Here is a 25,067-nt window from a genome sequence, read left to right as displayed (position 1 = left end):
ATAGAGATCTCTTCCAGGCAACCTCTGTAAAGAGAAATGTTTATGAGTTTTTTAGCCAGGATCACTAATCGGGCATAGTGTGCGAAGAACTTATACTTAAAATTTAAAGAGCTTAATACAAATATGTAATATACCAACCTACATACATATATATACATATACACTTATGCATATATACATACAAACAAACTTATATAAGAAATAAATAACCATATACATATAATAATACAACATGCTCTAGTTATATTGATAGATAATAATTATGCAAACGACTCTTAAAAATATGCACGGATTCAGCTTGACGAATTTCTCGAGGCAGGGAATTCCATAGTTTGACTGCTTTAACCGTAAAGGAATTGTTGTATATTTTAGTGCAACTCAGAGGGATTAGCAAATTATTGTCTTGCTCAGAGCGTAAATTGATTGGTTTATGAGAGCCAAGGAAGGTAAACCGCTCTTTTGGGTAGCTTGGAGTTTGAGAATGGTAGCGTATGGTATAAAGCAAAGAAAGGACATGCATATTTCGACGCAACCGTATTGGCATTCACTTTAGTTTTTTACGATGCTGGGTAATATGATCATATTTACGTAAACCAAATATGAAGCGAATACACATGTTCTGTAAGCGCTCTTGTTTATTTAGCAGTTCCTCAGAAATATCTAAATAGACCGAGTCGGCATAGTCCAATAGGGGTAATAGCAAAGAGTTGGCTAAGGCGTGTTTGGTTTTATGGAAAAACTTTTTCCAGCGCCTGAGAGAATTGCCTGAAAATGGAGGAGATTTTTTTTTTTTTTGTATTATTTTATGTTAGAGGTCAAACGGTCAGGAGGCTCATCTGATGGAGACTGACTATCATCGCTCATAGACACCTGCAACGCCGGAGGGTTTTACCATAAAACATTGAATATTCAAATATTAATTAATAACATTAATATACAAGACATTTATTGAAGGTCAGTTAGTTAGAAGGGCATCTGCATTTTGTATTGACCGACAAACTGTCTATATGTAATTTTTTATGATCTTACATTATTATTATAGAAGTGACTTATTATAAATTACTTAGGAATAAATAGCTTCCACCGTGATTACATGTATATAAATGTTATCAAGTCTGTAGTTGTATACGTAACAACTGTTTGTATTCGTATTGTCTATTGTTATCTACTAAAAGAACATGTCACATTTATCAATTAAAACGACTTGTAGAGATTATTATATAAGATGAAATATGGCTTGCAAAATAATATTACATAAAACATTGCTATTATTATTATTATACACACCAGACACGGACTTCTGTTTTTTATTAAACTCGTTATTACATCTAATATGTTATGTTCCTGTAATAAAATCTATTTTCGAGGTCAATTTTATTTTAGAAGAGATGAAAACAGCCCAAGCGTTCAGGATCGAGCCTGCGACTATTATATCGTATGACACCCGTTTTCGTTATGTTATTGAGGATTTTGGGCTATCATCATATATATAATCAAAAAATGGAACATAATTAAAAAAGTATAAACACCAAAAAATTAAGATTTATTTTCATTCAATTAACTTCGTTTGACCATAATACCACTGTCTATCACGTAGTTGGATCCCGTTATAGACTTAGCTTTATCACTCGCGAGGTACATAATCAAATCTGCTACCTCATTCGCTTCACATACTCTTCCAAGAATTACTTTCTTTGTATAGTCATCCCATGTGACAGGGTATTTAGCGTTCACTAAAAAGTCGGTTCTGACCGGTCCCGGACAGATCCCGTTTACTCTCACACCGTGCGGTCCCAATTCTGTAGCAGCACAAATAGAAAAGTGGTTCAAAGCGGCCTTGGAAACACCGTAGTTTACCGAACCTGGTATGACTGGTGACAAATAACCAGCCATACTGGAAATATTAACAACGTTTCCCTTAGTCTTCACCAGATGCGGCGCAGCCAAGTTAGTCAAGTAAACGATGGCACGAACGTTTACGCTCATAACTGCGTCGTAAGACTTCATCATGTCTCCTTCTAGAAGACTGCCCAAAACTGACAAACCGGCATTGTTGACAAGGACGTCCAATTGGCCGAACTTCTTTATTGTTTCATCTACGATACGTTTAACGTCATCATCGTTAGCAACATCGGCGAGGATTACCAGAGGGTTGGTGCACTGCGCGGCCACAGCATTGAGCTTGGTACTGTTACGGCCAACCATGACAACAAGCGCACCAGCAGCGCTAAAGGCAATCGCAGCCGCTGCCCCTATACCGGAACTAGCGCCTGTCACTATTACCACCTTATCCTTGAAATTCATGATGCTATTGTGAACTATTATTTGATTTTGCTCTATTTGTCGCGTCAATTTTTTACTATTTTTAAAACGTCTAAATCTGAGAACAAATCACTTCAGTTTCGCTATAACCTAGTACAGTGTAACTACAAGTATCAAGAGAAACGTTTATCTAAGCGATAACTGTCATCAGGGACATGTTACACCTACATATCTTATCTGAATATCAAATGTTAACAAAGCTATCGAAATACCAAGTCCGAAGTGATTGTTCACATAACAAAACTATACAATGAGTTGGCATAAAATACTTCTCTTATGAAACAGAAGGTGAGCCAGGATAGCGAAAGAAGTGTTGTGTTGTTATAAACAATATTCATTAAAGAGGCAGAGTAACCACCCTGTTCAAGTTCAACAATAATTATGATCGTTCATTGTAAATACATCGCTTTTTATACAAAAGTTAAATCATTATAATGTCGGTAGTTGTAAAAATCATATCACGAAGTTGAATAACATTAAAACAAAATTTATAATCAAATTAACTTCAATAAATATTAGGTTATTCTAAATTATATACGCGTTGGTCGTAGCGTTCAGTTTAACACTTATTTTGAATAAGCCCATTACTATTGAACTTAGCATGGAAACTATTAGGAAACCTCATACTATATGTACATAATAAGTTTAAAAATATTATTATATTGTTAGGCACGTGTCCCACGCGGAGAGACAGATCCTACAGACCTACAGATCTACAGCTAATAAAATTGAGTGAGTATTTGATGATTTTGAAAAGCAAGCGGAATAAATTCAACTACCAGAAATGGATAACTACTGAATTTCTTACCAGTTTTTCTCGGTAGAATCTCCATCCCGAAACAATGATAGGCGATAGCTTTACTTATAATTTTATGCTGTAATTTGACGACTCAAAATCGCTTGGAAAAGACAAATATAGAAAATAATCAAGACGAATTGTCTTGATTATTTTCTTTAGTATTAATATAGATAAAGTTGTATTCGTGTTTTTATTGGTAAGATTCATTGCAAAATATTAATTTCTTGAATTATTCCATAAAAATAAACAAATTAAAATATTAAGTCTATTATGGAACGATAATCATTAAGATTCTCTTCAAATTATATAATCAATCCCATCCGAGTTTCCAAAGGCAAAAATGATTAATGTATCTTATCACAAAATCTGTATGTTATTTTAAGTAAACTATGTAGGTCGTTGACCGTCGTAGCGTGCGGACGTGTTCGTTATCTCGAGCGAATGTTGCTAAGCAAGTTACGAATAATAACTGAAGCGAAACATCGTGGCTTTGACTTTGGCTTTCTTTAAGGGTTTTTGTTGTTTCTGTTGTGACATATTCTGAACTCGGCTGTGCAAATGGATTGTTGTTTCGTCTTGAGATTGGTTATGTTGGTTTTCACTGTTGTTTGTTGATTTGTTTTTGTTGTTCAATTATTTTCATTTTTTAAATTTATATAGGGTATTTTTTTTTCTTTTGTTTCGTTTGATTGTTCGTTGGTTTTTTTTTTGTTCTGATGGACGTCGACACGGAGTTGTCGTCGTCCGACGCAAATGCTGGGCGTAAACGCCCACTTGTGGGCGTCGCGCTCTTTGATTCCGGTTCGGATACGGAGACCGAAATCAGATCGGCGGCGAAACGTAATAGTGCTAGCCGGGGGAAGCTCACTTCCAAGGGACGCGGAAATGGTCTCGCTCGCGCCAAAGCCGAGCTTAAGGCAAAGGCCGCCGAGGCTAGGGAGGAGGCGTTTGAGCGCTCCTTGAGAAGTCGGGCTTTCCGTAAGGAGACGGCTGTGATCGCGCTTGACTCTGAGGAATCCTCTTCCTCGGAGGTCCGTAGGGAGGATCCCATAAAATTGGGTGCAGAGGAGCTGCGTGCGGAGGCTGGTCGCAATGCAGCACTTATTCTGGAGATTGCCCAGAAATCCAGCAACCGGAAGGGTGGCTTCATCAAGAAGCTCAAAGAATCTGCATCTTCGCTCCAGTCCATCGTAGATGCTCTGGCATCAAGGACCGAGGCGGAAGAGACGCGCAGGCTTCGCGCTGATAATGGCCGCCTGCGCAAGGACTGGTGGACAGCCTCAAGGCTGAGTTAAAAGCCCACCGCTGTGAGTTTGCGGAAATGCGGACCACGGTGGCAGTGGCAAATGAGGCGTCCACCAGCACTATGCGGGACACACAGGCTTTGGAGGAATTTAAGGCCTCTATAATGTCGTCGGTGGGCTTTATGATTAAATCTCAAATGGAAGGAATTCAGGACCGTCTCCTTCCAGCGAAAGTGCTCCGTCCCCCTCTGGCCGCGGACAAGAAACAGGCTGTAGTGCAGAAAACTGCTCCTACATACGCTCAAGTGGTCCATCCGACCCCACTACCGAAACCCGCACAGGCGCCGAAACGGGTGCCTGCAGTCGAATCAGTCCTGCTGGCACCGACTACGTGCCCATCAGCCACCCCGACCACGTCGGAGTCCCAACCACGGGAGGCCCAGGAGACATCATGGTCCACCGTGGTTAAAAAGGGGAGAAAGAAGAAAAAGGCTTCCCCCTCGGCCGCAGCGTCCGCCACAGTACCATCAACAGTGGCGAAGGCTCCGCCGGTGGCCAAACCGAGGCTGGTTGCTCCTCGCAGGGCTGCAGTAATGGTCACTCTGCAGCCGGATGCGCAGGAGAAGGGCGTTACATACGCTCACATCCTGGAGCGCGCGGAGTAGGGCGTTAAGCATCAGGATATTGGAATCTGTGGCGGCCTTAGGGTCCGACGATCGGCGACGGGAGCCAGACTCCTCGAGCTGCCGAAAGCACAGGCGGAGTAGGCGGATAAGCTTGCTGAGAAGCTCCGCACTGTGCTGGATGGAGTCGCAAGCGTCGTTCGACCTGTAAAGCGAGTTGACCTTAAGGTGACGGGATTGGATGATTCCGTCACCAAAGATAAATTGGTCGCTGCAGTTGCTCGTGCAGGGAACTGCTCCCCTGACTCAGTCAGATGCGGAGTGTTGCAGCGTGGTCCCGGATATATGGGAATGGTCCGCGTCACCTGTCCTCTCACAGCAGCGAAGAAGATATCAGATGCCGGTCGCCTCCTCGTAGGGTGGAGCTCGGCCAAGGTATGCGTATTGGAGCAGCGCCCTTTGCGCTGCTTCAAGTGTATGGGCCTTGGCCACACAAAGGTGCTTTGCCCATCCAAAGCGGAACGGGGGGGTCTATGCTTCCGGTGTGGCGTAGATGGCCACAAGTCGGCGGGCTGTACCGAGAAACTGCGCTGTGCTGTGTGCGCAGACGCTGGCAAGCCCTCTGGGCACGTGATGGGATCAGGGGAGTGCAACCCCCCCATCACAAAGGGTACGGTGGTCTTAGGCACCCAGACTACCACCAATGTCGGACGGCGCCAGGCCTAGGAGGAAGCTTCAATGTCAACATGAGCACAAACATAAAGTTCCTCCAGACGAACGTCAACCACTGCGCCGCGGCACAGGACCTGCTGCTGCAGTCCATGGCGGAGTGGCAGATCGACCTGGCTGTGGCCTGCGAGCCATATTATGTCCCTCCCCTACCTAACTGTGTCCTCTAGGGTGAACCCTCTAGGGTGCCAACCACGCTTCCGAGGTGGTCTCTTAACCAGCTAGATCGTGAGCTGGCCAGGGAGGCTGCCATCGTACAGCGGTGGGGTTCCACAGGAAGATGGAAGGGCGCCAGTGCAGAAGAGCTAGCGGGCCACATGCGCAGTGCCCTCAAAGAGGTCTGCGATGCTGCCATGCCTAGGTTCCGGCATAGAGCTCCACGCCGGCAGGTGTATTGGTAGTCGCCCGAAATAGCAGAGCTTCGGGAGACGTGCAGCCGGGCGCGAAGGGCTTACGTCCGTTGTAGGAGGCGCAACGGTTTTGATGCGGACTTGGAGGGACAGCTATTGGCCGCTTATCGTCAGCTGAAAAAAGACCTACAGCTGGCGATAAGTCAGGCCAAGGAGAAAGCTAGGGAAGAACTACTGGCGGGCCTGAACCGGGACCCCTGGGGGCGTCCGATCCGCGGTGTGCCCACAGGGTGCCCCCGTGACAGAGACAATGTCATCGGATTCGGATCGGAGCGCCTGGTCGGGGAACTCTTTCCCCATCCAGGTGAGCAAGTCCCTCCACAGATGGTCCCTCGCTCCATGATTGACGACACAGTGGCTCCACTACTGATCACGGAGCGGGAGAAGGAGGTGGCCTTCGACCGCTTGAGGGCCAAAAACACTGCGCCGGGCCCAGACGGGATTCCAGGGCGTGTTCTATGTGACGCTCTGGAATACCTAGGCGTAAGGCTTCGGGAGCTGTTCGACCAATGTCTGTGCAGCGGGCAGTTTCCGAAGCCTTGGAAAGAGGGAAAGTTGGTCTTGTTGCCAAAGCAAGGTCGACCGCCAGATTCTTCCTCAGCATATAGGCCGATTGTGCTGCTAAATGAGACGGGCAAATTCTTCGAAAAAATTCTCGCTGCCCGTCTTATTCAGCACCTCGACGAGGCCGGGTCTGTCAGAGGCTCAGTACGGGTTCAGGGCGGGTCGATCAACTATCGACGCCCTGGACGCCCTGAAAACCCGGACCACGGATGCGGTGGCCCGAGGGGACGTAGTTCTGGCAGTATCGATAGATGTTGCGAACGCCTTCAATAGTCTTCCTTTCGAGACTATTGGGGAGGCACTCCGATACCACGGGGTGCCTTCCTATCTCAGGAGGCTATTGGGGGCATACCTCCAGGACCGGGTAATCCTCTGAGAGGGGGGCGATGGGCGTCTTGTCCGGCGTCGGGTAGGCTGTGGCGTTCCACAGGGGTCAGTTCTCGGCCCAATTCTGTGGAACGTTGGCTTCGACTGGCTCCTGCGGACATCCGTCAAATAATGACAAACTAATTCTTCATATCGTATATAATAACCAATAATATGAGTACATAACTTTAAAAAATATCAAAAATATTAATTCAATATTAATATTACACAACTAATATAAATATTAATTCATTTTTGGACTTTTTGGATTTGTATTTTAGACATTTATTCGTTTTTGGATTCTATTTGTATCAGAAATTTTAAGGAAACTTCAATAAAAGTCAAAATTCAAAGTTTTAATGGTATTAATATATAAAATATTACAATAATGAATAGCCAGTATATTAGTTTGTGTATTCAAACATCGGTTTAAAAATTAATAAAATTATGAAATTATAATACACGTTGTTATTTTACTAGACACTTAATTACGCGCGTTTAAGCATTGTGCCGCAGTCTATGACGTGGTTGGATCCTGTAATCGACTTAGCTTTATCACTTGCCAGGTACATAATCAAATCTGCTACTTCGTTCGCTTCACTGACCCTATCGAGTAGTGTAATCTTCGATACATCATCCCATGTATTAGGGTATTTAGCGTTCGCTAAAAAATCGGTTCTCACCGGTCCCGGACAGATCCCGTTCACTCTCACACCGTGGGGCCCCAATTCTGTAGCAGCACAAATAGTGAAGTGGTTCAACGCGGCTTTAGATACACAGTAGCTTATCGAAGTTGGTGCAAATGGCGACAAATAACCAGCGACACTGGAAATATTGACAACGTTCCCCTTAGTCTTCACCAGATGCGGCGCAGCCAAGTTAGTTAAGTAAACGACGGCACGAACGTTTACGCTCATAATTGGGTCGTAAGAATTCATCATGTCCCCTTCTAGAAGCGATCCAGTCACGTTCGAAAAACCGGCATTGTTGACAAGGATGTCCAATTGACCAAATGTTTTTATTGTTTCGTCGACGATACGCTTGACGTCGTCATCTTTGGAAATATCAGCGAGGATTACCAGGGGGTAGTTGCATTTCGCGGCCACCGCTTTAAGCTTCGTATTGTCACGGCCAACCATGACAACACGCGCTCCAGCAGCGCTGAACGCAATTGCAGCCGCTGCCCCTATACCAGAACTAGCGCCCGTCACTATTACTACTTTATTCTTGAAACCCATGTTTATGGTGTGAAGTTTTATCTGATACTGCGTTATTTGTCAGGATAAATTTGCACTGCTATTAAAACGTCTGTAGAACAGAATAAATGTTAATTACTTTACGTTAGTTATGAACCAGTGTAGTGTAACTATCGTGATAAGCGTTTATATAAACAATTCCTAAGTGGCACTAGATAAATAGTACATATATTATATCTAATAAACAAGTGTTACCTAAAATAGACCTATCGACGAAGTCTGATGCCTGTAATGGTTGCTTACTGATATAAACTGCAATAATATATATTAATATGTGAAATCAAAAGCTTATTGTCTTTTTTTTTAATTTATTATAAATAGAGAGAAATTAAGCGGCTTATTATACGGACCTTCATCCAAGGAATTTTCTCAAATAGAAAATATTACAATAAATGTAGGTAGGTATTAAGTGGTATTTGAATAACACCGCGAGTTAAAAGTTCTATGGAGAGCGTTACGCGGTATTAGAGTGCTTGCATCTCTTCTCCCTTTTTATAAATATATTCATCCCTAATATATATTGTTGGATATAATAATAATTACATCATACGTATACAAATACATTTATTTATCATTGTGAACTGATCGAGTCGTTTTTGCACTACAGTAACAGCCTGTGAATGTTCCACTGGTGGGCTAAGGCTTCCTCTCCCCTTTTGAGGAGAAGGTTTGCAAAATATTTTTTAGATAGGACAGAAGAAAAAGAGTTTTTGAACTGTTTTATTATAAAAAAAGATTTTTATTGTTTTTTTGTTTTAAAAACCTGTTATTTTTTTTTAAATCCTTACATTTATACATTTTTAGTCTAGGTTAAACAATAAGGGACCTGTGTTTATCTTAATAGCTGTGCAATGACATTTGTATTGTTTTATTGTTTATAGATAAGTTTTATAATTATGCATTATTATATACAATTGAATATACAACACAAATAAATAAATATATATAAAAATACTGAATGTACACACACCACCCTCACAAACACCCAGCTGAGCGCTTTCTATCGACTGTATCACGGCGAGTGCTCTGAGGAATTATTCTCTCTAATTCCTACTTTCCCCTTCCTTCATAAGTCTACGCGTGCTAGCTGCCAATGTCACCACCTAACTGTGACGTCAGTTCCATCGCGCACAAAGAAATTAGGCAACTCCTTTCTTTGTTGCACTTCCAAAAAATGGAATTCTTTCCCCTTCTCTTACAACCCGGGTTCCTTCAAACGAGGCGTGAAGATGCATCTTGCAGGCCGGTAAGGCGGGGGCGGCTAGTGCAGAACATTCTTCCCGACTGTACTGGCCGTCGTCGCGTTTAGACTCTACTACCACTTACCATCAGGTGGAGTAGTCATTTGCCTTCCCGGCAAATATGTAAAAAAATGTTAATTTATACTTTATTGTACACCACAAAGAGAAAAAAATACAAAACATGGATACAGCCTAAATAAAAGTAGCATACAATTTTAGCGACCTTATCGCTACATATCTTCACCTCTTCTTACCTTATCTCGATCTCTTCCAGGCAACCAACGGAGTAAGTGATAACTTATAGGATATGAGGTAGGTGGTGCTCTAATAATAAATAAGATAATATTAATTTATGATTAAACAAACTAATAAATAAATGCAAATATAAAATACATAATGAATATCAATAAATAAATTATATTATCAATACATATAAAATTACAAGTATACGACATAAATACATACTATAAACAATAAGAACGATGTTCTTATAATTACCCAAATAAAAAAAATATATATTAACAGAGTATTTTTATTTTATTTATTTGTTATTTATTTCTGCGACATTTTTCACACACGGCCATCGGATCCCAAATTAAGCTTGTACAAAGCTTATGCTATGGAAACCAGACAACTGATATACTACATATACTACTTTTCTTTTGTAAATACGTACTTATATAGATAGCTTACATATGCATGTTTGTATGCGTGCGAGTGTACATACCTATATATATTTAACAATGGTAGAAGTAACAGCCTGTGAATATCCCACTGCTGGGCTAAGGCCTCTTCTCCTTTTTTGAGGAGAAGGCTTGGAACTTATTTTACCAAGCTGCTCCAATGCGAGTTGGTGAAATACACATGTGGCAGAATTTCAGTGAAATTAGAACATGCAGGTTTCCTCATGAAGTTTTCTTTTGCCGTCAAGCACGAGATGAATTATAAACACAAATTAAGCACATTAAATTTTAATAGTGCTTGCCCGAGCTTGAACCCACGATCATCGGTTAAGAATTACACGTTCTAACCACTAGGCCATCTCGGCTCTTAACAATATCATGTATTAAAATGTCATTAAATGTAATCTGTTCGAAGTAGGTATGAGTAGTCCTAATATTATAAACGTAAAAGTTTCTGAGGATGGATCTTTGTTACTCTTTTACGTAACAAATGTGTTTTTACCCAAATGCCTGTAAATCCGGAGAAGAACTGGACTTGCTGACATAGCTTGCAAAATTAGCATTCTTATGTGACAGTTGACTGGTAACATATGGCCAAGGACCAATGGCCCTTTGAGAAGATGAGTCCTAGTTCGCAGCATAGTTCATCCTCCAGCCAAGTGGATCAATAGCGTGAAAGAAGTTGTTAGGACGCGGCGGCTCTTGAAAGTGGCCTGTATCCAGCTGCAGTGGATAGTAATTGGCTGAAGAAGACATATTCAACATCGAACAGTAGCTAGTATTTGAAGATATCGTAATATTATGAAATATAATAGCTATTTTATTTTTTATAGTTTGTTTTCAGGTGACAGTTCTAATTTCATAAAATCTTTATTTTTTTGTGGACGTTGATAGACACAATAAGTTTCTTATTACGTTTTTTTGGACATAGTAGTGACCCTAGCTCATTGTAGTTTAGGCGAAATATTTAACTCAACATTGAACAATATAGGAAAACTACTAATAGAAAACGACGCTGGGTCTTATTTATTTTCATAGAACAAACTTTCTAACATTATATGTATTCTATTATTTCTAACATTATATATTCTAACATTATATGTATTATATACTATAATATGTCTAAAAGCTGAAATTAAACCACTCCATTGTTCAAAAACAATGTCAGATATATTAAAATCAAATTGAAAATAATAAATGAACGCAAATATGATCAAGAGTACTTTTGTAATATTAATTAATTAGTAATCACTTTAATTATTACAACCATTACCTAATTTTCAATTGGGAGTAAAAATTTGAATGAAAGTTACTATGCATAACGGTTTTAATAAAAGTCTTTCGTAATTAAAAGTTTTAATATACAAATTATGATAATAATAAAAATAACCTAATAACAAATTACATACATTTGAATACATAGTATGTTTTATAAAAAAAAATTAGCTTTAGTTATTTAATTTGAGTACACATTTTTAATTAAGCGCGTTTAAGCATTGTGCCGCAGTCTATGACGTGATTGGATCCTGTAATCGACTTGGCTTTATCACTGGCCAGGTACATAATCAAATCTGCTACTTCGTTCGCTTCACAAACTTTACCAAGCTTTGTTATCTTCGATAAATCATCCCATGTGTCAGGGTATTTAGCGTTCGCAAAAAAGTCGGTTTTGACCGGTCCCGGGCAGATCCCGTTTACTCTTACACCGTGCGGTCCCAATTCTGTAGCAGCACATACAGTAAAGTGGTTCAAGGCGGCTTTGGAAACACAATAATTTATCGAAGGTGGTGTAAATGGTGGCAAATAACCAGCGACACTGGAAATATTGACAACGTTCCCCTTAGTCTTCACCAGATGCGGCGCAGCCAAGTTAGTCAAGTAAACGGCGGCACGAAGGTTTACGCTCATAACTGTATCGTAAGACTTCATCATGTCACCTTCAAGAAGACTGGCCATAACTGACAAGCCAGCGTTGTTGACAAGGACGTCCAACTGGCCGAATTTCTTTATTGTTTCATCTACGATACGTCTAGCGTCGTCATCTTCGGAAACGTCGGCGATGATCACGAGAGGGTTGGTGCATTTCGCCGCCACCGCTTTAAGCTTGGTGTTGTCACGGCCAACCATGACAACACGCGCTCCAGCAGCGCTGAACGCGACCGCAGCCGCTGCCCCTATACCGGAACTAGCGCCCGTCACTATAACTACTTTATTCTTGAAACTCATGTTTCTGGTGTGAAGTTTTGTTTGATACTGAGCTATTCGTCACGACAATTTTGCACTACTAGTATGTTGAACATTCGAATAAATACATACACACACACACACACACACACACACACACATAAATACACTGTAGTTATAAGTGAAGTGTAACGGTTAAGAGATAAGTATTTATAAGAATAATTCATACCGGAACAAGGTTAATTGTGTTGTCTTAAATTGATATACATTAACATATTTATATAATTATATACGTGTATATGAAATTTTATTCATCCTGATTTATTTTGAAGAAACAAATTAAGCAAAAAATAGGTACGTAAAGTTTACAAATTAGTTCAATGATGTTTACTTATGAAATTTTCAATAAATAAATATTGTTAAATAACAAAATATATAACTGAATTTTGACATTAACATAAACTAGTAAATAGGTAGGGTTATAATCTAATGTAATATGATTCTATAGAATCCTGATCGAGCATAAACATTTTAAAAAATTAAAATCTAGACATCCATAGAATGACACACTTTTGACAAGTGAACTGTCAATCTATTGAAAAGGAAATGTAATAAACTTTTATTTAATAAAAATATCAACACTGATGAGATATTAATAACGCCTGTTTACCTGCTTGTACCTCGCAATTTCATAGTTGTGTTAAAGAGAAAGTAGACAACTAATCTAATTGAAATGCAGTTAGAATGAGTCTTCCTTCATTGTTGAATACAAAATTAGAACTGTCATAAGTACTTGAGTTCAATGACCCGATGACATCAATATTTAAATATCTACAGCTTTTAATAATCTTTTTCCCATTAAATAATTGTTCATAGTTTTTGCAACAATTTCAGCAACATATGGCTCTTTGATAATATTTAATATATCAGCACTGTTTATGAGCTGACCCACAGTAGGGCGTAGACCTAAATAAACAAATTGATATAATAAGACTACCAGGAAACCACAAACCATAAGATAGCTTATCTAACTGAACAGTAAATTTAATTTCCGCGAAAGTACAGATTTTGATTAATTGGAATATGGACTCAATATTCTTGTACATATCTATACATATGTACACGAATATTGAGGCAGAAATTATAAACTATTTTCTTGAAAAAATACAACCATAAATATAAGTTTTTCGTTTAAATGATAAACTTTTTACATAAATACGATAAACACGAATTAAAAAAAAATATTATTATTATATTATAAATAAACATATTATTCTTCTCCATTCCATATACGAGTTCCATAAATAAAATAACAGTAAAGTTGTATAAAAGTATCAGTTTTAATTTTAGGTAATATATTTTTATTTAAACACGTTTAAGCATTGTGCCGCAGTCTAAGACGTGGTTGGATCCTGTGATCGACTTGGCTTTATCACTTGCCAGGTACATAATCAGATCTGCTACTTCATTCGCTTCACTGACTCTATCGAGTAGCGTCATCTTCGACATATTATCCCATGTGGTAGGGAATTTAGCGTTCGCTAAAAAGTCGGTTCTGACCGGTCCCGGACAGATCCCGTTCACTCTCACACCGTGGGGCCCCAATTCTGTAGCAGCACAAATAGTGAAGTGGTTCAACGCGGCTTTGGAAACGCAGTAGCTTATGGCCAACGGCGACATTGAGGGCATATTACCAGCGATACTGGAAATATTAACAACGTTTCCCTTAGTCTTCACCAGATGCGGCGCAGCCAAGTTAGTCAAGTAAACGGCAGCACGAATGTTTACGCTCATAATTGGGTCGTAAGACTTCATCATATCTCCTTGTAGAAGAGAGCCAGCTTGGTTCGTAAAGCCGGCGTTGTTAACAAGGACGTCTATTTGGCCGAACTTCTTTATTGTTTCATATACTATACGTTTAACGTCGTTATCTTTGGAAACATCAGCGATGATTACCAGAGGGTTGGTGCACTTCGCGGCCACAGCATTGAGCCTCGTATTGTCACGGCCAACCATGACGACACGCGCACCAGCAGCACTGAACGCGACCGCAGCCGCTGCCCCTATACCGGAACTAGCGCCCGTCACTATTACTACTTTATCCTTAAAACTCATTTCACCGGTGTGAGCTCGTATTTGATACTGAACTATTTTTCAAGATTATATTTAATATTAACCTCCAAACTTCTAAATACAATACGAGATAAGAGAATTTTTCATGATATTTGATGTGTGGGTTTTGGAATTTCGATCTTATGAATATTTCACTTGTCTTATTAGTCCATATTTCGGCACGGTATGTACTGCCAGACACGCATTGGTTGAAAATTCGTCAAAAGGTATAGGGGCCTTCATATGGATTAATATTATCTTTGTAAGATAATCGTGACTGTGCACATTTTGACAATTATGACTGTCATCGCTTAGATAAGGATCGATCTTGAAAACGTTATTAATAATAGGAAATAATTGAATTATATAATTTTACGTGTTGATAAATTTGAAGTACATTATTTATTGTGTTAATTAAACTTCTTCATATTGTTATATTCTATCTTGAAAGGTGAGTGAGCGAGTTTATTTGCAGGCTTAAGAAACATAACATTTTGGCTCTCAAGGTTACGCCACAAAGCATCAGTGGCGATAAACGGAATGGTTAAAATTTCTGACGACGCGAATGCCAATATGTTGTTGATTTGCACATCCATCTCCCTATTTTATAGAGAAAACTTTACTTCCTTGGTTTGGTTGGTACCATCTTTGGTTTGGAACTGGTGGCAGAATTCATGCCGCTATTTTTCTTTATGAGAAATATCAAATACTTATTGGGTTCATCTCACCCTTTGTTTTCATTTACTTTTTGAGTTCAGCCTATACATTATAGACGACTGCCTCGTTGGTCTAATGGCTTGATGTAAGGCCGCAGACCCGGAGTTCCTGTGTTCAATAAAAAGTTATTGGGTTTTTCTGTCAGAAAATACTCAGTAGCAGCCCGGAGTCTGTTCACTCCCGTGCCTTAGAACACATTTGTTAGACACACACTCATTTTGTTAGCATCAGTTCGACAAATCATTAACTGACCTTTAAATGGATCATTAATTTCTCTTTTTCATTCATATTTAAAAAAAAAACTTTAATTCATAATTATTGCAATACATGAAAATGCTTATACTCGTAACTTTACTGGTCCATACATTATCGTTAAATCTTCCTTGCATGCACGATGAGTACTTATTTAAATGCTCTTTCTGTCGGGCGCGTCTAAGGGTGGTTTCGTATACATAAATATTGCACGTCACGTCCAAAAAGCGGACAACTCTTAGCAGGTTGCCTTCGACGAGCAATCGAATGTTTGTGCAATCTTCTTAGTCCCGAATGTGAACCCTAGTTGAATTAATAACTTATCCAGGAGGGAGTAATCGTCGCCACGGTAGCACGTGAAAGCGATCCCGTGGCGCTCCTCGTTAAGACGGAAAGGGTTGGTTTTAGTGGAACCGCTGGTTTTAGTGGGTATTCAGATGTTCGGGGCGCACTCGGCGCCTTGGACACCGGCGAGCCCCACATACCCCCCCACTGTTCCCGTAGGGGTAACGAGTAATGCGTTTTTCTAGCGTTAAAAAAAGGAGGAAGTAATCGCGACGAGCGCCTACATGAATTTATAGCAATACGAGTGCAACACATAGCTAAGCATAATCTTGTCAATTTTAATTAAGTATACAATTTTTTTGTTGTTTTCATTGTTATCCTTATGACATTGAAAGATCTTGTGTAGTCACATTACGTATTTCGAATAAATGAGCATTTACATACTAAATAAAACTCAGAGAAGAAATTGCCCCAAAAGACAAATAATCACAAATAAATAAAATGTATTTGCAACAAATAATTAATATGTTACTTCATAGCAGACTCCATTTTAGAATTCAAATGTATCAATTTTATTTGTGATGCTTAATAGTTTCGCTTATTATGATCGGCTGTATAATGAAAATCGTCCTTTTAATTTGAAGAAATATACTACCCGTGTTTCTTCACTTCGCTTTTGTTATACCCACTAATTATATACTTAATAGTATATTCCAACAATAGTAAAGGTAAAAAACAACTTGATACTGAACTACGATATTCATTATGGATTTATTTTACTGAGTCGCAGTTAAATAATATAAAATAAAAGTTCATGAACTAAAATTAAAAAATATATCTATGGAATTGTATATTAAACATTCAATTAAAAAGGTTTTAAGTTAATAGTGATACAGACTATATTGTTTGTGGAAAATAAAACAAAAACTTTTCTTGCAAGATATATTTCACAGAAACATACTTGCCGTCAATTTACGCTTACACCAATAAATGGAATAAAAACCGCGTGCACTGCACTATCTGTGGACAAGGGAAAAATATAAATACTATGTGAACATTATTTATTTCATATTTATATACAAAATTATTTAAACTAAATTCATTCTCTCAATGATTAATATTTCGTACATCGCCAATGTTTATGGACCGTGGTAACCACTTTACATCAGGTGGCCCATTTGCCGGACTGCCTAACTACTTAAATTGTATATATAGAAAACAATCATATTTAGTAGGTACTGGTATCATGGCATGTATTTGTAATGAAAATCAATAAATACATTAAATAATAATAATAATCCAGGGACATTGTTCACTAGGCCATCTGATCCCAAAATAAAAGCTTGTACTATATGTACTTTTCTTTTGTAAATACATACTTATATTAAATACTTAAGTTTTTACTACCAATATAAACTTTATACAGCATAAACATTAAATTTAATAATAAATTGATGTATATCTATGGGATTTTAATGTATAATTGAATAATTTTTTTTTTTTTTTTTACTTTATCAATGACTTTTATATTATGGTGCAACTGTTACAACACAATTTCAAAAGCAACTGCGATTGTAACTGTCATACTTAGTTATTTCAAAAACCTACCAAAAGTTTGATATGCGTTGGTAGAAATTTATTATAATTAGTAAATAAAAATTTAACTTTTCAGAATTCCTTAGCTTGATTCTAATTTTGTTTTAAAATAGATAAAAAAAAATATTTTTATTCAAAACTAACATTCATATCAATTAGTGTTGTATAGAATTTTACAATGTATCCAGAATAATATATATTTTTTAATATGATTATTAAAATTATACATAAAAAAAACCTTAAAAGTAAAACTTACCTTTAAAAGTTTAGTCAAAGAGACCGAAGCCCATGTCCTCATCTTCAGACTCAGACTCCTCTTTCTTGGCCACCTTCTCTTCTGTAAAAGTTAAATTAAAATATCAGCAAAATGGATCATTTGATTATAAATACTAATATACATTTGAACAATCAGGATAGTAAAATTTAACAGCACTGTTTCTCAGTCGAAAGATGGTGATTTTACAAATCATCATGTACATAAAATTATAAATAAGACAGCCGATAAAAACTTATGATTTCAATAAATTTTAGGACTAGCGAGTGTGATTAATTACTTTTAAATACTACATATGTTGCAAGTTTAATAAAATTATAAATTTGGAGTATTTATCATTTCTTATCTACATTTATATTGTAACAGAACAAAATTATACAAAATATTATTGCAAGATTGAGACTAAATCGGTTCTTTATAAATATATTCCTCAGTCATTCGCTAAATTGTTGAAAGTATAGTTAAGCCAACCTTTCTTCTCCTCGGCAGCGGCGGCAGCGGGCGCCGCGGCGGCTGCGGCCGGCGCCGCGCCTCCCGCCGGCATCGACGACAGCTTCTCGCGACCTGACGGACCACACCACGTTACCATATCGTGTACGCGCACATGTGTCGCTCAACTTGTGTACGGGCATCAGGTTTAATGTTCACAGCAATGTTTTTCAGACGAAAGATGGTATGTTTGTAATATCATCATTTAGTACTTATAATAAAAAAAATTATTTGTGACGAATAAAAGTATACAAAATATGTATACAATAAAGAAATAATAAAATACCTCTAAGTTATGCTTATATGCCAATTTTTTCATTTAAATTTGATATTTATAATATATCGTCAAATATCTGCATATATGCAGATAGCATGTTTATTAAGATTTGTTTCAAGATCACAGAAACATAACCTCTACATAACTTTAATAGTTGAATATAGCTCACCTTGCGCGATTAAGTCCTCAACAGTCTTGCCATTGAGTTCATCGATAACCTTCTTCAGCTTATCAGAGTCAGCCTCAATACCAACGGAACTGAGGATTTTCTCCAAGTCAGCAGCGGCGGGTGCCGCCTTGCCTCCCAGCACAGCTAACAAATACGCGGCCACGTAACGCATTCTGCAATATCACATTTTTATTACACATGGTCTGTTTATCCAGCACATAGCCGGCACTCGCATGGCGATAAATAGACGTAGATTTTGAAAGGTAAATAACACAAAATAAATGGTAAATTACGAACGTATTAATAATTTACCAAACACATTAGTTAACCGCTCTAAATATTACAATTGTTTTAAATAACCAATTGCATTTAATAGTTATCGCGCACTCAATTTTTCAGCCAAGTTAATCTTGTTGGATTGTAGACATATTTGTAATATTAAGGATTATTTATATAAAATAAATGTTTAAATACAATATTCAACTATTATTTGTATTAAAAACACTTACTTTTAAGTCGCTTAGACACGAAACGTGTTTTGCCGTAAACAGACGTTTGCTTGAACGAACTGTCAAAGCAAAAGAGAAGGTTTGGCAATTATTTTTTGAAAGATAGTTGTGGTGTTGCTAGTTCCTTATTTTTAATACATATGTTAGCTCTTCTTTACTCTTGATGCCCAATAAGCAATTTTTTTAATAAGAAAATGTTTTTTATATAATATAACAATAAAATTACAAATAATACTACTACAAAATTAAATTTTGCTTACATTTGAAAATATTAGTATTATATTTTATTTTAAAATATTTATGTTAAAATCAATGAAAAAAATAATCAATATGTAACGAAAGGACAACATATTATTCAGAATAATTTTAGAAAATGTTATATACTAAATAATATAATATTTATTTAATTAAAAAATGTTTTTTAAATGATAGATAAACCATAAAATGAAAATATTCTTGTTACTTAATACATTACATATTTATGCCATATTATATTATTTATATATTTACATGATTAGTCAACATATTTATTGAACTTGTACTATATTATGTCATCGTACAACGCCATCTCTTGTCACAATGAAAAACTTGTCGTGCATCTATGCTTTTGCGTTAATATATTATGGATTATCGTCAACTGTACAGATGGCGCTAAATAAAAATATATTAATATTTTCATTAAAATTGCATTCATTATTTTATGCACATACTTAGCCAGTAATATTTCTTATCTTGTTTTATAGGTAAATTTAATATATCATCAATGCGCCGCCAATCATAGGAATTGATTTGTTAAATATTTTTTCCTTTGTAATAATTACACAGTACATATCATATACAGTTTAGCGGTCAAGTATAGCAGATTGATTTAAATATGATTTAATTTTTAAAATATCAGTTATTTAACGGCTTATTATTTAACGTAGTGATAACGCTTTTGTAAATATGGCATTTTAGCGTTATTTGTTAGATATGTACCAATAAAGCAAACTATAATCAAATAGGTGGTGTATTATCGTGCTAAAAATCGGTGGCAAGGGCCTTGTGCAAATCCGTCTGTGTGCCATCCACTCATCAGATATTCTATCGCCAAAGAGCAAGTATTGTTGTGTTCCGGTTTGAAGGATAAATGAGCTAGTGTAATTATTGGTACAAGAGACATAAAATTTTAGTTTCCAAATTTGGTGGCGCATTGGCGATGTTAGAAGTGGTTAAAATTTCTGACATCGGTCAGATCATCAATGATTCTGACAATGTGGGCGGTGGTTATAACTTACTTATATTATAAAAAATCGACAACGATAATTCAAGTCTGGTCGAGCCTGAGTGTCAAATTTATTTATTGCAGAATAAATTAGCTGGGAAGATTTGAAATGTATTTGCAATATCCTATATAAATAATGGCGATTAGCAACATCGTGTTTCGAAAATTCAGATGCTTTAACAGGGTTGCCAATTTTTTTTATACTTTTAATAATTGGATGGAAAATGTCGAACGGTTTCTATTTCTCCCGAATAAACGAAACATCATTGAATTCTATCATAATTATATTCTACCATCAAACAGCAATACTTTGTATTGTTATACGGTTTGGAGTAAATATTTCTTACAGTGTCAAAGTCTATGAGTGATGGTGACCACTGACCACCAGGTGGTCTATTTGCCATTTTTTATTTCGTTCTATTAGGCTTTTTTTCATAGCCGGGTTTTAGTTTTTAAATATATGTATTTTTATAACCTATTATATTTGTATATATTTTTAGTAATAAAAGTAACCTTTTAAGATTGATTTAAGAACCCTTACTCCTGAATTGTACTTGCATTTATTAGTAATAGGAAGTAGGACCACAAACGAGCAAAACGGCACCTGATCATAAGTGGTCACGTAAAATAGAGATGGGACTGAAAATGCACCTCCAACCGTGGCCACAAAGATGATAATCCCTAATAACATTGATTTAATGAGCTTTAAACATAATACAAATTATTACTGTTTGGAGATACAGGTAATCGTTAATGAGGAAGCAGTGCGTCGTTTACAATTTTTTACATTGTTAATGTAATGTAAAGTAACATCTGTATATGTCCCACTGCTGGGTTAAGCTCGTCTTCGTTTGAGGAGATGGAAGGAACTAATTCAACAACGCTGCCTCAATATTGGTAGATATACATGTGGCAGAATCGACTTATGGTGATATACTACTACTGGTGGTAGGGCTTTGTGCAAGCTCGTCTGGGTAGGTACCACCCACTCATCAGATATTCTACCGCAAAACAGCAATACTTGATATTGTTGTGTTCCGGTTTGAAGGGTGAGTGAGCCAGTGAAATTACAGGCACAAGGGACATAAAATCTTAGTTCCCAAGGTTGGTGGCGCATTGGCTATAAGCGATGGTTGACATTTCTTACAATAACAATGTCTAAGGGCGTTTGGTGGCCACTTGCCATCAGGTGGCTCATATGCTCGTCCACCTCCCTATTCTATAAAAAAAAGTACTATTTTGATTCGTGTATTATTGAAATGTTATAATTATTATAGTCAATGTATAATTAATATCAATTTCTTATATTTCACGAAAGTTTCTGCGTTGAGTTTCGAGTTTGTTCTTATAGAATAGCCCTACAGATTCTGCCGAGAACAAAGACTAATATAAAAAAAGAAACCCTATACAATACCAGTTAAAGGCACACGCAAACACCTACAACCTAAATCTTATTTACTATTCTACCTATACATACATAGAGTATGTATGAGTGAAATGTATGAGTGAGTGACTGCCTCGTTGGTCTAGTGGCTTGATATAAGTCCGCAGACTCGGAAGTCCTGGGTACAATTCCCAGGTCGGGCCATTAAAAAGTTATTGGGTTTTTCTGTCAGAAAAATTCTCAGTAGCAGCCCGGAGTCTGGAAGTTGGAAGTGTGAACACTCCCGTGCCTCGGAAAGCACGTAAAGCCGTTGGTCCTGCGCCTGAACTCTTTCCGGTCGTGTCGAATTGCCGTCCCATCGGATTATGAGAGGTAAGGAATAGAGAGTGCACCTGTGTTTGCGCACACACTTGTGCACTATAATATCTCCTGCGTAGTTGGCTAATCTCTCTTGAGATTGGCCGCCGTGGCCGAAATCGGTCTGGAGGACATTATTATTATTATTATTATTATTATGTGTGTGTACACACTCACACACATACTCCACCTATATGTACAATTGATATATAACTTTGTGTTGTTTTAAGTAAGCCGTGATGGCCCAGTGGTAAGAACGCGTGAATCTCAACCGATGATATATACATATGATGATGATACTGTACATGTATTATACAATAATGTTTCACGTGCATGAAGTGCGTCATATAATTTAACTCTCGCTGTAATAAATAATAATTTTATTTACAAAGAATTCTCTCACATTATAATTGACTAACCGGTAGCTGGTTTTCACTGTCCATTTGAGAATGTAATTTAACATGAACGTAATAACGAATTAATATGTTTTTAATAGAGATCGTTTATGATTTGGTGATTGAAGTTAACTAAAACCAAATACTACTAATAACAACAAACGGACGACAAATAACACATAAATGATATTGCGCTTTACCCGCTTTGCCAATTTCTGCTAATGCCAATACCAATTTCTATAACTCTTTCTTCAAAAATAAAGCATTCCATCCAAATTTTCGTCCCCTTTATTTACCTTAGGTGTTAAATTTTAAAAATCCTTCACCAGCGCTAACGTGTAAAACCAGTTTATATAAATTTATGCAAATTTTCATAGCGTTTAATTTTATTTTCATGTGCGTTTATATGTCAGTCGGTCAATTATTCTTTTATATATATAGATAACTTTATGATTGTAATACAATATCCCTTTTAACCATTGATTTGTTGTAACGAGCATTTCTTTTGCAACATTTAGTTCATTACATATTTCAACTAGGAACCTTTTAAGTGGCCATCTTTCTAGAACAATAAAAGACGTAAAAATTCATATTTCCCTCGGAAGTAGTAGTAGTGAACATACTGTGCCAATCAAAAAGCGGAATGAGGGTTTCATTGGGACGTCGAGTGCGACGTAAAAGTTTCTGAAGACGTAATAAAATCGAATTGGCTATTCCCGCAAATATCTATGCGGTTCTGAATCGTAACTTACACTTGATGAATTTATTTTTCTATTGTAGATCTATTTTGTCATCGATCTTAGTTTAGTACGAGTATATTTTATATAAAGAAATGGTGTTCGTGCCAAGGTACTCATGACAATTGATGGGTAAACAAGTGAGCTCATGTACAGATGTTACGCACACATTAACGCACATGACGCTCGAAATCTTACGCTTACTTACTTTTGACGTTAAAGCCGTCTACACACCAAAGCCGGGGGCATAGATGGCAATTACAATTATCACAAAACAGCCCAGGTCGGCTTTGGTGTGTAGAGGGTTAAGGAGTTGATCATAACTGTAGAGTATGAGCAATTACAAAACAAGGATACGATGATTTAGTCTGTAAAGAATAAAAGGACATATGATATCTAACAGGTACTACCAGATTTACTTGGTGGTAGGGCTCAGTGCAAGCCTGTCTGGGTAGGGAACACCCACTGATATTCTACCTCCAAACAGCAATACATAGTATTTTTGTAGTTTTGTTTTACATAAGGAGCTCTGAAAACAAAAGAGGTACTAGTGATTTTTCTCGAAAATACAGCGACACGATTGCATTTGTATGTTGATACGGGAATTCCATTTCCCGAGTATACAAACAAAGAGATCGATCGCATCTCAAGACCAACTTGTCACGCTATACTACGACGATGCGGAAGGTTCTACAATGAACCAAATTTATAATTTTTTACAAGTTTACATGTTTTTTATACATATATTTTGCTGATGGTGCATAAATCGGTCGTGAATTGTCAGAAAGTGGTATGCGACTGACCATAATAATCATATCATTTCAAAAATACACGTACCACAATAGTATATTGTCTTAAGTCGGTTATCAACATTTCACGGATGAGTAATGAAGTGAGTTCTTATAGAAAAACTCTGCAGAAGAGTAACTGTAAACAGCTGTAACAGATCAACTGTTATAATATTACCAATTTTTAGAGAAAAATCTTCGTGGGCAAGTACACACATTCTAAAGACACGTATTCATACACACTTTCAAGCACACCCATAACGATAATATAGGACATTATTGTTAGTTTAGAAATTAATTCACCTAGACTGGTCTTTGAACAAAGACTTTAGCGTGCTGAATTTGGTTGGGGCTCAATTAGATTGGGGCGTTGTCCTACGACCTAGTAATAAGACTGCAACTGGACTTATTTACATTAAGCTTTTCCATAATATAAATATATATATATATAGCATGCGATAAAAGTATATTATTACATTACATTGACGCAATGTCGATATTTAAATAAAGAGCATCGTTCAATTCTTGTTGGATAAATTACAATATGGCTGCAATTAACAATTACGGCATAATACCCCCTACATCGCTGCAAGCGGTTACTGCGGGAGTTACCGAACGCCCGAAATACTCAGGACTGCGCGGTCTACAATAAAAACCAAACTGATACGACCACCGTCGCACGCGCACTATTATTAGCGGAGACGGACATAGAATCGCATTAAATACAGATATAGCGTTCATGTTATATAGAATGAACATATATAGTGAAAAAATGAAATGCTATCGAAAGGTCAAGCAAACGCGACCAAATCGCCATAGTACACAGTGGAAATTCCCCGCCTACGTACGAAGCGCTTCCAACCCACCTTTGTCATTCGTACTGCGAAACTGTGGAATACTTTGACTGAGTCGGTATTTCCTGATAAGTACAACGTTGGTGTCTTCAAATCCAGAGTAAACAGGTTACTTGTACGCAAACGTGCTATATCTATGACCGTGTAAGACAATGGTCAAACGCTGGCCTATAAATGATTAAAAAAA

At 37.5% G+C, this 25,067-nt stretch overlaps 5 protein-coding genes across 5 annotated transcripts; all 5 read right to left on the bottom strand.

Moving 5' to 3' along the window:
* Nucleotides 1–1,524: 1,524 nt before the first annotated feature.
* LOC126775261 (3-oxoacyl-[acyl-carrier-protein] reductase FabG-like) lies at nucleotides 1,525–2,454 on the bottom strand. Its single transcript, XM_050497068.1, has one exon. The coding sequence runs from the start codon at nucleotides 2,302–2,304 to the stop codon at nucleotides 1,558–1,560; it is 747 nt and encodes a 248-aa protein (XP_050353025.1). The 5' UTR covers nucleotides 2,305–2,454; the 3' UTR covers nucleotides 1,525–1,557.
* A 4,950-nt stretch (nucleotides 2,455–7,404) lies between these two features.
* On the bottom strand, nucleotides 7,405–8,426 carry LOC126775259 (uncharacterized oxidoreductase TM_0325-like). Its single transcript, XM_050497064.1, has one exon. The coding sequence runs from the start codon at nucleotides 8,293–8,295 to the stop codon at nucleotides 7,546–7,548; it is 750 nt and encodes a 249-aa protein (XP_050353021.1). The 5' UTR covers nucleotides 8,296–8,426; the 3' UTR covers nucleotides 7,405–7,545.
* Nucleotides 8,427–11,546: 3,120 nt separating this feature from the next.
* LOC126775260 (uncharacterized oxidoreductase SSP0419-like) lies at nucleotides 11,547–12,527 on the bottom strand. Its single transcript, XM_050497067.1, has one exon. The coding sequence runs from the start codon at nucleotides 12,461–12,463 to the stop codon at nucleotides 11,717–11,719; it is 747 nt and encodes a 248-aa protein (XP_050353024.1). The 5' UTR covers nucleotides 12,464–12,527; the 3' UTR covers nucleotides 11,547–11,716.
* Nucleotides 12,528–13,768: 1,241 nt separating this feature from the next.
* On the bottom strand, nucleotides 13,769–14,638 carry LOC126775258 (17-beta-hydroxysteroid dehydrogenase 14-like). Its single transcript, XM_050497063.1, has one exon. The coding sequence runs from the start codon at nucleotides 14,534–14,536 to the stop codon at nucleotides 13,787–13,789; it is 750 nt and encodes a 249-aa protein (XP_050353020.1). The 5' UTR covers nucleotides 14,537–14,638; the 3' UTR covers nucleotides 13,769–13,786.
* Nucleotides 14,639–16,715: 2,077 nt separating this feature from the next.
* On the bottom strand, nucleotides 16,716–19,237 carry LOC126775267 (60S acidic ribosomal protein P2). Its single transcript, XM_050497078.1, has 5 exons — nucleotides 19,102–19,237; nucleotides 18,593–18,765; nucleotides 18,129–18,221; nucleotides 17,640–17,720; nucleotides 16,716–16,807 (listed from the first exon to the last, which is right to left on the bottom strand). The coding sequence occupies exons 2-4, from the start codon at nucleotides 18,762–18,764 to the stop codon at nucleotides 17,650–17,652; spliced, it is 336 nt and encodes a 111-aa protein (XP_050353035.1). The 5' UTR covers nucleotide 18,765; nucleotides 19,102–19,237; the 3' UTR covers nucleotides 16,716–16,807; nucleotides 17,640–17,649.
* Nucleotides 19,238–25,067: the final 5,830 nt, after the last annotated feature.

Source organism: Nymphalis io, chromosome 18 (genome assembly GCF_905147045.1).
Source record: "Nymphalis io chromosome 18, ilAglIoxx1.1, whole genome shotgun sequence".
Classification (NCBI taxonomy): domain Eukaryota; kingdom Metazoa; phylum Arthropoda; class Insecta; order Lepidoptera; family Nymphalidae; genus Nymphalis; species Nymphalis io.
The sequence above is the reverse complement of the archived record's forward strand: the minus strand, read 5'-3'. Positions and strand labels throughout refer to the sequence as shown.